At 39.6% G+C, this 14,833-nt stretch overlaps 1 protein-coding gene across 2 annotated transcripts in view; it reads left to right on the top strand.

Moving 5' to 3' along the window:
- Window positions 1–14,833, top strand: part of htt (huntingtin) — a 264,099-nt gene that overhangs the window by 80,955 nt on the left and 168,311 nt on the right. For both annotated transcript variants that reach the window (XM_059974136.1, XM_059974135.1), the window contains exons 12-13: window positions 1,590–1,713; window positions 9,772–9,890. In XM_059974136.1, the coding sequence (XP_059830119.1) occupies window positions 1,590–1,713; window positions 9,772–9,890 (243 nt within the window). The remainder of the gene's footprint in view (window positions 1–1,589; window positions 1,714–9,771; window positions 9,891–14,833) is intronic.

The raw sequence follows: 14,833 nt of genomic DNA, 5'->3' as shown, positions 1-14,833 counted from the left end.
CACTGGGTTTTTACACGGTGTGGTTGTTATCCCCATAGCCAACCCGCCTCCTTTCGGAGCCATGTTTGGGACTGTACATGGCAGTGTTCCATGTTGACAGTAATATACCAAAATTCACTGGATTCTAGTAATTAGAGAAACTGCAGGAAAGGAGACAAGAAGTTGGATGTTGTACCCTTTCGCCTCATTTGTTATTGGGTTGGAATGCCGGAATCCATAATTAAGGAGCTAGTAGAAAAAACATTTCAGAAAAGATAAGGCAGCCAAGCAGGGTCGACAGGGTTTTATGAAAGAGAATTGGAATTTGATAAACCTGTTGGAGTGTTTTGAGGAGGTAACAAGGTGGATAAACAGAAAAAAGTAGTTGTAATATATTTGGATTTCCAGGAGGCATTTGGTCAGATGCGATGCAAAGGTATTGCATAAGATAAGTGGACGTGGTTGGGTATCACATCAACACGGATAAATGAAACAGGAAAAGAAGTGGACAGGTTAATAGTTAACAATTCGTGACCACAAAAACTTCCACAGGGATTTATGACGATATCTCACTTGTACTTTTTTGTAACTTGCGGTAATCATTCTGCACCACTGTTGCCACAAATCAACTAATTTCATGACAAAGTGGTGATAATAAATCTGATTTATAATTTATATAAATGATTTGGATGAAATGATCTAGTAATCTGTAGGCTGTGGGCAAGTTGTATGGCGGGCACAAAGGACTTGCAGAGGGGTATGGACAGGTTAACTCCGTGGAAAGAAGTTGGCAGATGTAATATAAAGTGGTAAAGTGTGAAGGAAGAATGAAAAAGCTAATTAGTACAGACACAGTCCCTTTGGTCCATCTAGTTAGTGTTGAATAGTTATTCCACCTAGTCCTATCGATCTGTACCTGGACTACAGCCCTCCGTACTCCGCTCATCCGTGTACTTATCCAATTTCTCTTCCGCTGGGTGCTCTTTCCACACTGTCACTGTGCTGAATGAAGAAGCCCCCCCCCCCCGCAGGTTCCCCTTAAATATTTCACCTTTCACCCTTAACCTATGAACCTCTAGCTCTATTGTCATTCAACCTGAATGAATCCCCTCATTCTCCTACACTCCTTGAGCTGAATGGTCTAATTCTGCTCCTATGTCTTATGGACTCCAAGGAATAAAGTCCTACCCTACTCAACCTTTTCCTTATAACTCAAGTCCTGGCAACACTCTGTACTCTTCAGTCCTGTATCTTTACTGTGCTGTGACTTGGCTTGTTTCTAGATTATTGGTTGACAAAAAAGATTGTTGAAATTTCTTTTTTCCTTTATCTCATTCTTATTTTGTTCTGCTAAATTTGCATCTTCCTCCTTGCTTCCCTGTGCAAAACTAGCGGAAACAGCTCATCTTACTATTTGCTAATTATTATAGCATTCACTCCTGAATTCCATTCTTCCAGAATTTGGGTGTCAAGACACATGACGTCTCATCCAAATGGCCACTCTCTGAAGGAGACTAGTGGGGCGAAACAAAATGGGTCAAATTGCCAAAAGCGCCATGAGTCCTTCAATTGGTTTGAGAATGGTTACTGAATATCCTTGTTTAAACCAGGTACTCGATGGAGCAGAGAGCCAGTATTCAGCAATGCAGATTGGCCAGCTTCAAGATGAGGAGGAGGAAACCTTAAACACAACAGGAGAAGTAACAATGGATGGTTTCAGCACTTCCACTCTGGGTATGTTTACAAGTCCTATTAAAGTAGCTTAGGTTGTTGGTGATGGGCTTTGCTAAGGTGTGATGTTGACTTTCATGAGCTGCTTCTAAACATTTTGAAATGATACATTGCCAATTCTGTTGATCCTACAAATCAACCTTTGTAACATTTGTATCAATTAATATCATGTCTTTATCATGTGCTAACTCTTTGTTTTATGACCATATTGAATGAATTATTCAGCTACTGTTTTTGAAAGCAAACAGTGGCCTGAGACTAGAAATGATTTTACATCAGTGGATGGAAACACGGACTGTAAATATAAAATAGTCACTAACATGATTGGAAATCAAGAGAAACATCTTTGCCTGATAAGTTGTTAGTAATTGGAACTTGCCTCTGTAGGGAGGAATTAACAGGAAACTAGATAGCAGATGGTATGAAGATGGGATTTTGATGTTATAGCTATTTTGATGGGATTAGATGAACAAAGGCATTGTGTTTGATAATTGGAATCAAATGGCTAGCTTTGTACTAGGTAACTCTAAAATCATCAGACAAATTGGAAACCATATTTTTAATTATTCATTTTCATGACTATTCTTGGAATGCTATATTTGGCTAGTTGTCTTCACTGGAGGTGTGAGTTTGAGTTCCACTGCTGACATTTGGCTCTATATGCATATTCCTTTATTAAAGGAATTAAGGGGTATTGAGTTGGTGCAGGGAAGTGACACCAGGGTAAAAAATTTTATTGAATAGTGAAGTGGGTTCAAATGATAAATGGCCAACTTTTGTTCATATGGAATGGAGTGAAATATTTATGATCAAAAGACATGAAGTCAGAACTGGATTAGAAAATTCTAACACATGTAAAGAATACTTGCAGAGGCAGTTTGCTTGAATGTCGGCATTCTTCCATTGCTGATAAAGTAAATCTATTACTGCAGAACTTGTATAAAAAGCCATTATCAAATTGCTTTGATTTGAACTTGCAAATCTCTGCCCAATTTGAATGTCAACTCAAGTAGGAGCACAGTGGCATGGCTTGATACAGAAAGGGTCTTCAGCAAAGAACTGCTGGCAGTTATTATATAATTGGCACCGAACTGAGGGATGGCAGCTGACATGGAATTTGAAGGATTGTTACCTGATGCACTTCCTGCTGTTTTTGAAGTTCAGACTGTGTAGTGGGATTTTGTAATATATTTTAGCTCATTGCTAAGAAAAGGAATATTGTCTGATCTCTCAAGAATATTTGATGATGTGACTGATTTGGGAGAAGGTACAAATGTTATACAATGCCTAGAAAAAATATTCACCCCCCCCCTCCCCCAAGAAGATTTCATGTTTTATTGTTTTATAATATCGAATCACAGTGGATTTAATTTGGCATTTTTTGACACTGATCAACAAAGAAAGATTCTTTCATGTCTAAGTGAAAACAGATCTCTATCAAATGATCTAAATTAATACAAATATAAAACCCAAAATAATTGATTGCATTAAGTATTTCCCCCCCACACCCCCCACTTTTAATATGACTTGCCAAATAATCACTGGTGCAGCCAGTGGGTTTTGGAAATGACATAATTAAATGGAGATCAAGGTGTTTCACTTTATTGTGTAAAAAAATACACCTGTATCTGGAAGGTCCAATTGCTGATAAGTCAGTATCCTGGCAAAAACTACACCGTGAAGACAACAGAACACTCCAAGCAACTCTCTGTAAAGGTTATTGAAAAAGCACAAGTAAGGAGATGGATACAAGAAAACTTGGGAGAGACTGCGCATATAATGGCTGCTGCCCGGGAGCTTCATTAGTCGCAGCTTTATGGGAGAGTGACAAAGAGAAAGCCACTGTTGAAAAATGAACTCACATGAATTCTTGGCTAGAGTTTGCCAGAAGGCTGTGGGAGACTCTGAAGTCAGCTGGAAGGAGGTTCTATGGTCTGGTGAAATCAAAATTGTGCTTTTTGGCATTAGTCTAAATGCTATGTTTGGCATAAGAAACACCCCATCCCTACCGTGAAGCATGGTGGTGGCTGCATCATGCTGTGTGGATGCTTCACTGCAGCAGGCCCTGGAAGGCTTGTGAAGAGGGTAGAGGGTAAAATGAATACAGCAAAATACAGGGAAATCCTGGAGGAAAACCTGATACAGTCTGCAAGAGAACTGCAACTTGGAGAAGATTTGTTTTCCAGCAAGACAATGATCCCAAGCATAAAACCAAAGCTAAAAGTTAAAGTCCTGGAGTGGCCAAGTCAGAGTCCAGACCTCAATCCAATTGAGAATTTGTGGCTGGACTTGAGAAGGGCTGTTTGCTTATTATCCCCATACAGCCTGACAGAGTTTGAGCAGTTTTGTAAAGAAGAATGGGGAAAAATTGCAGAGTACGACCTAGGCACACTGACTTAAGGCTATAACTGCTGCCAAAGGTGCATCTACTAAGTAGTGACTTGAAGGCGGTGAGTAATTAGGCAATCAGTAATTCTGTGTATAATAAGTGCAATAATTTTAGAGCAATTGTAGAAATTTGTTTTCACTTTGACACCAGTCTTTTCTGTTGATCAGTGTCAAAAATAACCAAATTGATTCCACTGTAGAAACGTAGAAACATAGAAAATAGGTGCAGGAGTAGGCCATTCAGCCCTTTGAGCCTGCACTGCCATTCAGTATGATCATGGCTGATCATCCAACTCAGAACCCTGTACCTGCTTTCTCTCCATACCCCCCGATCCTTTTAGCCACAAGGGCCATATCTAACTTCCTCTCAAATATAGCCAATGAATTGGCCTCAGCTGTTTCCTGTGGGAGAGAATTCCACAGAATCACTACTCTATGTGAAGAAGTTTTTCCTCATCTCGGTCCTAAAAGGCTTCCTCTTTATCCTTAAACGGTGACCCCTCATTCTGGACTTCCCCAACATCGGAAACAATCTTCCTGCATCTAACCTGTCCAATCCCTTTAGAATTTTATACGTTTCAATAAGATCCCCCCTCAGTTTTCTAAATTCCAGTGAGTATAATCCTAGTCGATCCAGTCTTTCTTCATGTGAAAGTCCTGCCATCCCAGGAATCAATCTGGTGAACCTTCTCTGTACTCCCTCTATGGCAAGAATGACTTTCCTCAGATTAGGGGACCAAAACTGCACACAATATTCTAGGTGCGGTCTTACCAAGTCCTTGTACAACTGCAGTAGAACCTCCCTGCTCCTGTACTCAAATCCTTTTGCTATGAATGCCCACATACCATTTGCCTTTTTCACCGCTTGCTGTACCTGCATGCCCACCTTCAATGACTGGTGTACAATGACACCCAGGTCTCGTTGCACCTCCCCTTTTCCTAATCGGCCACCATTCAGATAATAATCTGTTTTCCTGTTCTTGCAACCAAAGTGGATAACCTCACATTTATCCACATTAAATTGCATCTGCCATGAATTTGCCCACTCACCTAACCTATCCAAGTCACCCTGCATCCTCTTAGCATCCTCCTCACAGCTAACACCACCACCCAGCTTCGTGTCATCCGCAAACTTGGAGATGCTGCATTTAATTCCCTCGTCTAAATCATTAATATATATTGTAAACAACTGGGGTCCCAGCTCTGAGCCTTGCAGTACCCCACTGGTCACTGTGATTCAATGTTGTAAAACAATAAAACATAAAAACTTACAAGGGGTTGAATTTTTTTTTTATAGGCACTGTCATTTGAGGATTATTTGCTCATGCGGTTAGAGACCTTGCATTATCAATGGAATTGATGTAATGGAGAATTGGTGGGAATTCAAATTTATGTGAAGAAGATGGCTTTAGCCTTAAATTGGGAAATATAGGTCCAGGCACAAATATAGTGCTGAAAATGACAGAAATAGGATTGTGACAGTTACTTGGGTTGATGTGGTGTGGCTAATAGTGTCCTGCAAAGACCTGTGTAAGGACTTAAGTTATTTGAATAATATCCATTTAGTGTATTGTTTTTTAAAACTGGGGCAGTACGGTAGCATAGTACTGCTTTACAGTACCATTGACCTGAGTTCAAATCCCACTGCTGCCTGTACAGATTTTGTACATCCTCCCAGTGGCCACGTGAATATCTTCTGGGTACTCCGGTTTCCCCCCCACAGTCCAAAAGACACACTGGTTGGTAGGTTTATCAGTCATTGTAAATTATCCTGAGATTAGGCCAGGATTAAATCAGGGGATTGCTGGGCAGTGTGGCTCAAAGGCTGGAAGGACCTATTCTTCATTGTATCTTAATAAATAAACAAACCTGATTAGTGGGGTTGACAGAAATATGTGTAAAGGAGCATTAATGAAGTTAGAAATTCAAAATAGGCAAGAGTGAAATAATTTGTGGTTTTCAGCCAAACAGTCAGAGTTATGTCCTTTGAAGTTTTTGAAATGCTTGTGATTCAGTGTACTTGCGGTTGGAACACTGTCCGACATTGCCGCAATTGCTAGGTCAGGTGGTGGACATCAACCAAGTTGTATTGATTCAAAGTACATTTATTATCGAAGAATGTATAAATTATATGACTGAGATTTGTTTGCTTATAGGTAGCCACAAAACAAGAAACCCAAAAGAACCGAATTAAAGGGGAAAAACAGTTGAATTTTGGTGATTGAAATTATTAGGGATGTGAGACAAATCCAGGCGTGTAGCATAGGATCACAAATCATTCTTAACCACTCAATGATAGAAAAAAAAACTTCACAAACTGAATAGCTTCCTTCTGTTCAAATCTTTAAATTAAAGAGAAGAGTTCAGTGTGAGAGGTTGTGATAATGGCTTAAAACTTTTGACATTTTGGCAACATGCATATTGTATCCCAGTGATATGTGAATTACTTAGAGCAGTTGTAATGTTTACTGTAGCATACTTCATGCCGAGAGGGCCAGAGTTGAGTCTTTTATTCTCGTTGACCCTGTCTTTTTCTACCCTTATTTCATCTCCATTCCTGTCCAAGAAGTGATAGGTAATGCCTCAACGTTGGTCAAGCTGGTTAATGCAGCTTGGTGGCAGAGGGAAAACTAAAATTAGTTTAGCCTCTCTAGTAGATTAATTGGACTTGGTAAAATGGCTCACGTATGTGAGTGAAAGAATCTGGATGGGGGTGGGGAGAAAGCAGAAATTGATGGAATGTGGAAAAGAAACTGGGATTAGTAAAGCATTAGTTTAAATGGGTACCTAATGAACAAGAGTTCAGTGAGCTGGTTGAAGATCTTTGGAGACCCCAGTCCCCTCCAACTATAAACTGTCTGGCAAATGCTAATGCAGCATAAAAGCCAAGACCAACAAACAGGCTATAGTACAGTTTCTTTCTACAAGACATTAGACTTATAAATTCACATGCCTGTAAATTGCAATGGAGTCATAATGCAAAGATTTTTACTCCCTCACGTGTGTGATAGATGTAAGATTTAAATAAATTCAAATTCAACTGAAATCTTCTAGCCTTATTGAATTAATGGAGCAGTTTGTATTTCTTATTTGTGCATGTTTCACTGAGTTTACAAGGCCAGGGACATCCCTAGAGGCAGTGCTAATTATCTTAAATGGTTTGAAAAAACATCCTTCAAGGATCTAATTGCACTCTGCTCTGTAGGCAAAGCTGTTCTTCTAAAATTATTTACATCAAAGTTTGCTTGATATTTGGATTGTTTACTTTCAGACAGAATGGCATTTGAGTCCGCTGTACCTTGTGTCAACCTAACTATATAACTTAATTAATTTTAATATGGTCTCATGACCTTGGAGTAGTGCTAATATGAGGGGGCTTAACTTTTAGATGACTGGAGGAAAGCATGGGGGGGATGTCAGAGGTAAGTATTTTATACACAGTGGTGGGTTTATGGATTGGGGTGGTAGAGGCAGATACATTTGTGGGCAATTAGGAAACTCTAGATAGACACATGGATAATAGACAGATGGAGCGCTATTTAGAACGGAAGGGTTAGATCGATCTTGGAGTAGATTTAAAGGTCAGCACAACATTGTGGGCCAAAGGACCTGTAACATGCTGTATTGTTCTAAGTTTGTGCCCTGTATGAATGACAGCACCTCCTGATACACAGCACTGTGTTGGGGTGTCTGTGTTTACCACTTGAACCTAGGGTGAGCACACTGCTTGTTGTCATGCGGCATAGATCCAGCTCACTGAACTCTTGTTCATTAAGCACCCATTTAAATTAATGCTTTACTAATCCCATTTTCTTTTCCACATTCCATCAGTTTCTGCTTTCTCCCCACCCCCATCCAGATTCTTTCACAGGAGCCATTTTACCAAGCCCAATTAACCTACTAGAGAGGCCAAACTAGTTTTAGTTTTCCCTCTGCCACCAAGCTGCACTAACCAGCTTGGGCAATGCTGAAGCTTGGGTAGATGTCTCTGTCAGCATGGATATGTTGGGCCGAAGAGCCCTTTTCTGTGCTGTAGGAAATGGGAAAACTTGGTATCTGGTGTCATTGGCCCTATGTTGCAGAGAAAGCCCTTGATATACTATTGAGCTGACTAACATTCTGAAAAGTTAATGGAAATGTGCAAATGCATAACAAAATGAAAGTGATCATCTAGGTTATGCAAGTTTGAATGCTTCATTACCTCATTGGACACTGAGAATCTTCTCATAAGACTGTGGGAGGTGGAGGGACTCATGAACCAAATTGGGCAGCCTATGGGCTCTCCCTAACCATAGAGGACTTTTTAATACAGAGGGCTTTTTTGTGTTTCTTGAGTTTTTTAAACAATACTTTGAAATTCAGTAAATATTGTGGAGGCTATTTGATGCAGAGGAAGATTCCACAGGGAGCAATGAAGTGAAGATTTGATCAGATTTATTATCACTGACCCATGTCATGAATTTTTTTGTCTTATAACAGCAATACAGTGCAAGACATAAAATATATTATAAATTACAATAAAATCAAAGTTCAAAGTAAATTTATTATCAAAGTACAAATACTGTATGTCACCATATACTACCTTGAGATTCATTTTATTGCAGCCATTTACAGGAAAATAAAGAATTACAACAGAGTTTATGAAAGCTATAGATAACAGACACTGACAATCATCTGATGTGCAAAAGATGACAAATTGTGCCAATAACAAAAATAAATAAATAAGTTTGAGATAACAAGTAAATAAATAATACTGAGGATTCAATTGCAGAGGGAGGTATAGAGGCCCAGGATTTGAAGTTTAGTAGTACTGAGAAATGAATGTTGAACGCTAAGCTGTGATCAATGAACAGCAGCCTGATGCAGGTATTGCTGTTGTCTAGATGGTTAAAAGGCAAGTGGAGAGCAAGTAAGATTGCTTCCACTGTAGACTATTGTGGTAGTATTCAAATTGCAGTGCGTCCAGGTCCTCATTCAGGCAGGAGTTAAGTCTAGCCGTGATCAACCTCTCAATGGCAAGCTCTCTGAGAACCTTGGGGAAGATTGCTGTTGTAATTCAAGGAAGAACTTGGGATTTGAATAGTGCCATGTGATCTTCAACACATACCAGCATAAGCAAGGACATCCCCTGTCTAATACTTGATTTACCATTGGGTGCCACTGCAGCATAGCTGTTAGCACGATGGCATTACAGCTCGGGCTGTTGGAGTTCAGAGTTCAATTCTGACATCATCTGTAAGAAGACAATACGTCCTTCCTGTGAAATGCTTGGATTTTCTCCAGGTGCTCTGGTTTCCTCCCACTGTCCAAGGACATATAGGTTAATTGGTTTTTGTTAATTGTTCTGTGATTAGGCTAAGGTTAAATTGGGGGGGTTGCTGTGTGGCATAGCTTGAAGGGCTGGAAGAGCCTATTCTGCGCTGTCTCTCAATAAATAAATCAAAAATCTGTTACATATCCCGCAATGTAACACATTCCTTAAGCTCTGCGCTGGGAGTATCATTTTGCAATATATGCTTAATACCAGATCAAGTGTTGTAAAGAACATACCCAGACTAGCTACTCTTACTGCCTTTAGCCAGGGAGTGGCACAAGTGGACCTAGTAAATGAAGATGAACATTTTTATTTTAGTTAAGAGCAGAGGAGAAAAATAATTTCTCTTAATCTTACAGCAATAAACAAATCTCATTTGTTAAGTCACATGGGCCACAGTCGGCAGTCTTCTGACAGCAGTGTTGATCGTTTTGTGTCGAAGGATGACTGCATTGAGTCAGCAGATCTTGAAGCTAAGGTGAGATGTCTTTATGTTGTAATTCTTATGCAAGCTTTTTATAGAGTAAATATGGGGTAACTGTCTGTTGGCAGGAGGCTACTTCACTTAATGCTGGACAACAGCTTTAGAAAAGGTGTCAACACATTCGGAGTGCTGCTTTCTTTGAATTCTGGCCACTTACATTCAATATTTTACTTGATGCAATGCTTTCAGTAGTTTAGGGTACAAGCTCTGGAGTTCCCTCCCTCAACTTCAGATGCTTCTTAAAACCAAGTCTTTGTTTTGCATTCCTGGAATCTCATGAGATAGTTTGATTTACCTTGGTTCAAATGATCTTAAATTTTGTACAAATATGTACAGGTACCGAGACGTGCGGAGAAGTTTAGAGGAGTTGGAGATGTGTCCTTTGGGCATGGCTGTATAAGTATAGATTTTAATTTTCCAGTATGGAATTAAGGCTTTTCATATGTAGGTATGGAGAAATGATTTTCATTTGAAAGGGCTATTGATCAAAAGAAAAATAAGATCTAAACTTGCAAATGACCCAGATGTGTGGTGACATTTTTTAATGTATTGTCATCTGGAAAACACTATCTGGAAGGGCATTGGATTGACATTTAATAGTAAACTTCAAAAGAGAATTTCATAAATATTTAACAGATGTATTGGTAGGCAAAGAGGTGAGAAAGTGGGTCTTTCAACGAACTAGAAGAGGCTTGATGAACCAGGGAGGGGGGGCTGGGGGCATAGGTTTAAATGAAAGGATAAAGATTTAAAGTGGTTCTGAGAGGCAAGTTTTTCATGAAGAGAGTGGTGGGTATATGGGATGAACTGCCAGAGGAAGCATGTACAATTACAGTATTTAAAAGACATTTGTAGTGGTATTGGTTTATTATTGTCACATGTACCAAGATACATGTGACTGTACTTCTGCATTTAAAAAATTATTCTTGCTTTGGATGCCAAAAATAATTATATCGGGTTACTAAAAAGAAAATTGAATGCGATATATAAGTATGTGGATCGGAGGGTTTAGAAGGCCAAGGCATGCAAACAGGTTTAGCATGGATTGACATTTTGGTCACCGTGGACCAGTTGGGCTGAAGGGCCTGTTTCTATATAGTATATCTCTGAATCTGATTATTTACCAAGCCCACTAATGATCAGTAATGAGATTCCGGGTAGCATTGCAATATTTCCAGAGTGGGATTCTTCACAGTAACTTCCAACAAGCACCCGCCTCACTGAATGCAGCCATCAGGTACAAAGATGGGCTCTTTTGATGGTTGCCTGATAAACTTTGGATTGAATGAAGATTACGTTGGGTCTGCTTTATGTAGAGGTTAATTTACAGCATGATATTTGGAAAACCTTGTCATCGTGCTTTGTTGCATGATTAACTTGTGCCTCTGAAACGGTGCAAGGTAGACGGAGAATGTCAGTAGCTCGTATGGGCATCTCTCAATTTGACAGAATCCATTATGAGGTAAATCTGCTAATTTGTAAATGTGTTCTCCAACAGTATTAGTGAATCTAGCTAATTTATGTCAATTTTTTTCATTAAGTTATCCATGTTTTGCTATTCAGAATTACACAGGAATTTTAGAAAGTGTAACTTGGGTTACTTATAGCTTTGAAAAATGTCCATTGTTTAAATGTTGCTATCTTAATTAAATTTGCTTGCAGTATAAACCTTTACAATGTTTGTACAATCAAATGAACTTTAGGGCAAATGGTTTAACTTTTGAAAGTGAAAATATCTGTGAATTCCAGGGTATGCCTGGACACACAATGCTTTACCCATATGTTCAATAGTTTATATCTTTTAAGTGTGTGGTCTGTAATTTTTTATTATGTTCTTGATGATGAGACTCTTCTTCCATCTGTCAATGTATTAATGTTAAGCATTTCTCCTTGGCCTACACACTATCTGTCTAATCTCCTCCAGAGTCCAAGAGCAGCGGTTCCTCATCTGGAGTCTAAGGATCCCTTGGTTAATGGTAGAGGTCCATGGCATAAAAAAGGTTGGGAACCGCGGTCCTAGAGTAGGGCCTTTGGACAGTTTATCTACAATGACCAAGATACTCATCTAAGCTAATCCTGTTTGCCTGAGTTTGGCCCATTTACCTCTAAGTGTTTCCTTTCATGTACCAGTCTAAATGTTTTCTTAAATATTGCTATTGTACTTGCCTCAATTGCTTTCTCTGGCAGTTCAATCCCAACGTTATACATGAATTTAAAAGATGATAAATAAGCGTTATTTGTCACGTGCAACGAAACATACAGTGAAGTGTGTTGTTTGCACCAAATCAATGAGTATTATACTGGGCAGCCCACAAGCATTGCCATGCTGCAATGCCAACATAACGTGCCCACAACTCACTAATCCTAGCCCATACATCTTTGAAATGTGGGAGGAAACTGGAGCACCTGGAGGAAACCCAACGTGGTCACAGGGAGAACATCCAAACCCCTTGCAGGCAGTGGCAGGAATTGAACCCCAATCTTACAGCTGACACTAAAGAATTGCACTTCCATTTGTGGGTATCCTTTCCATAGCTGAAACCTTGGGCTCTGGAATTCCTAAACCACTCTCCATCTGTTTTGTTCAGGTAAATTTTGTGCTTTAGAGTCATAGTAACAGAAAACTACAGCACATAAACAGACCCTTCAGCTCATCTTGTCCATGCCTAACTATTAATCTGCATAGTCCATAGGACTGCACCTGAACCATATTTACCCCTCCCCCCATAGTCCTCCTGTCCTCGTATCTGTCCAAATGTCTCTTATGTTGAAATTGAACCTACATCCACCACTTCTGCTGTAGTCATTCCAAACTTTCACCATCCTCTGAGTGAAGATGTTCCCCTTAAACATCTCACCTTCATAAAAAGATTGAGGGGGTTTACCTGATTTAAAGGACTCTGGTAAAACAGAGGATAAATAAGGTGTAAGTGACATAGTGAAAGTTTTATAAAACTCCCCAGGAAAGCCATCAGGTCGTGGGGTCTTACCAGAATGTAAAGCACATATGGCCTCAGCCACTTCTTCTTTGGAAATAGGCTGATCTAACTGTATTAGCCTATTAGGTAGGAATGTTGATATTACTGAAAAAAAGCATTCATATAGATATCATCTGAAGAAGAATCAGACTGATACAACTTAAGGTAAAAGTCTTTAAATACGCTGTTAATTTCAGAATGGTCGGATATCTTAGTACCATTATCTTTAAAAATTTCTATGATTTGACAATTAACTAAAGGATTTTAAGTGATTGGCTAATAAACTACCTGTTCTATCCCCGTGAATGTAAAATTGAGTTTTATCTCTCAACAGCTGTCGTTCAATTGGGTAAGTCAGCAGAAGATTATGCTTGGATTGGATTTCAATCCACTTATTATATATACTTGGATCTGGAGATAGGGCATACTTTGGATCAAGATCTTTTAATATCGCTGCTAGGTCAGACCTTTCTTTGTCAGCTTTTTTCTTTAAGAGATAATTTCTCCACAGATATATGCTTTAAAAGTATCCCAGACTATAGTACCAGCAGTATCTCCTTTTAAAATTTTCTTAAAGTAAAAAGTAATATGGTTTTCCAAAAACTTTAGAAAATTTTTATCAGATAACAATAAGTTAAAACCAACTTCTATTTGGTACAGAGTAAGCAGGTAATGTTAAAGCCAGAAGCACAGGTGCATGATCAGACAAAGCAATCTCCTTATAATCACAGGATGGTACCAGTGGAAGGAAGTTTCTATTTATAAAAAATAGTCAGTCTGAGAGTACATATGATGAACCTGAGAGAAATATGAATATTCCTTTTCTTGGGGGTGCAAAAAACACCACATGTCGAGAATACCACATTGAAATAGAAACATAGAAAATAGGTGCAGGAGTAGGCCATTCGGCTGATCATCCAACTCAAAACCCTGTACCTGCTTTCTCTCCATACCCCCCCGATCCCTTTAGCCACAAGGGCCATATCTAACTTCCTCTTAAATATAGCCAATGAACCGGCCTCAACTGTTTCCTGTGGCAGAGAGTTCCACAGATTCACCACTCTCTGTGTGAAGAAGTTTTTCCTCATCTCGGTCCTAAAAGGCTTCCCCTTTATCCTTAAACAGTGACCCCTCATTCTGGACTTCCCCAACATCGGAAACAATCTTCCTGCATCTAACCTGTCCAATCCCTTTAGAATTTTATACGTTTCAATAAGATCCCCCCTCAGTTTTCTAAATTCCAGTGAGTATAATCCTAGTCGATCCAGTCTTTCTTCATGTGAAAGTCCTGCCATCCCAGGAATCAATCTGGTGAACCTTCTCTGTACTCCCTCTATGGCAAGAATGACTTTCCTCAGATTAGGGGACCAAAACTGCACACAATATTCTAGGTGCGGTCTCACCAAGTCCTTGTACAACTGCAGTAGAACCTCCCTGCTCCTGTACTCAAATCCTTTTGCTATGAATGCCCACATACCATTTGCCTTTTTCACCGCTTGCTGTACCTGCATGCCCACCTTCAATGACTGGTGTACAATGACACCCAGGTCTCGTTGCACCTCCCCTTTTCCTAATCGGCCACCATTCAGATAATAATCTGTTTTCCTGTTCTTGCAACCAAAGTGGATAACCTCACATTTATCCACATTAAATTGCATCTGCAATGAATTTGCCCACTCACCTAACCTATCCAAGTCACCCTGCATCCTCCTCACAGCTAACACTGCCGCCCAGCTTCGTGTCATCCGCAAACTTGGAGATGCTGCATTTAATTCCCTCGTCTAAATCATTAATGTATATTGTAAACAACTGGGGTCCCAGCACTGAGCCTTGTGGGGTCCCAGCAATGAGCCTTGCGGTACCCCACTAGTCACTGCCTGCCATTTCTGAAAAGATTTAAAAAGTAGACCGATTTATTAGTGACAGGGGTTTTATTTGAAGAGCGATCTAATATAGGAA

This window comes from Hypanus sabinus, chromosome 7 (assembly GCF_030144855.1).
Source record: "Hypanus sabinus isolate sHypSab1 chromosome 7, sHypSab1.hap1, whole genome shotgun sequence".
Taxonomy (NCBI): Eukaryota; Metazoa; Chordata; class Chondrichthyes; order Myliobatiformes; family Dasyatidae; genus Hypanus; species Hypanus sabinus.
The sequence above is the reverse complement of the archived record's forward strand: the minus strand, read 5'-3'. Positions and strand labels throughout refer to the sequence as shown.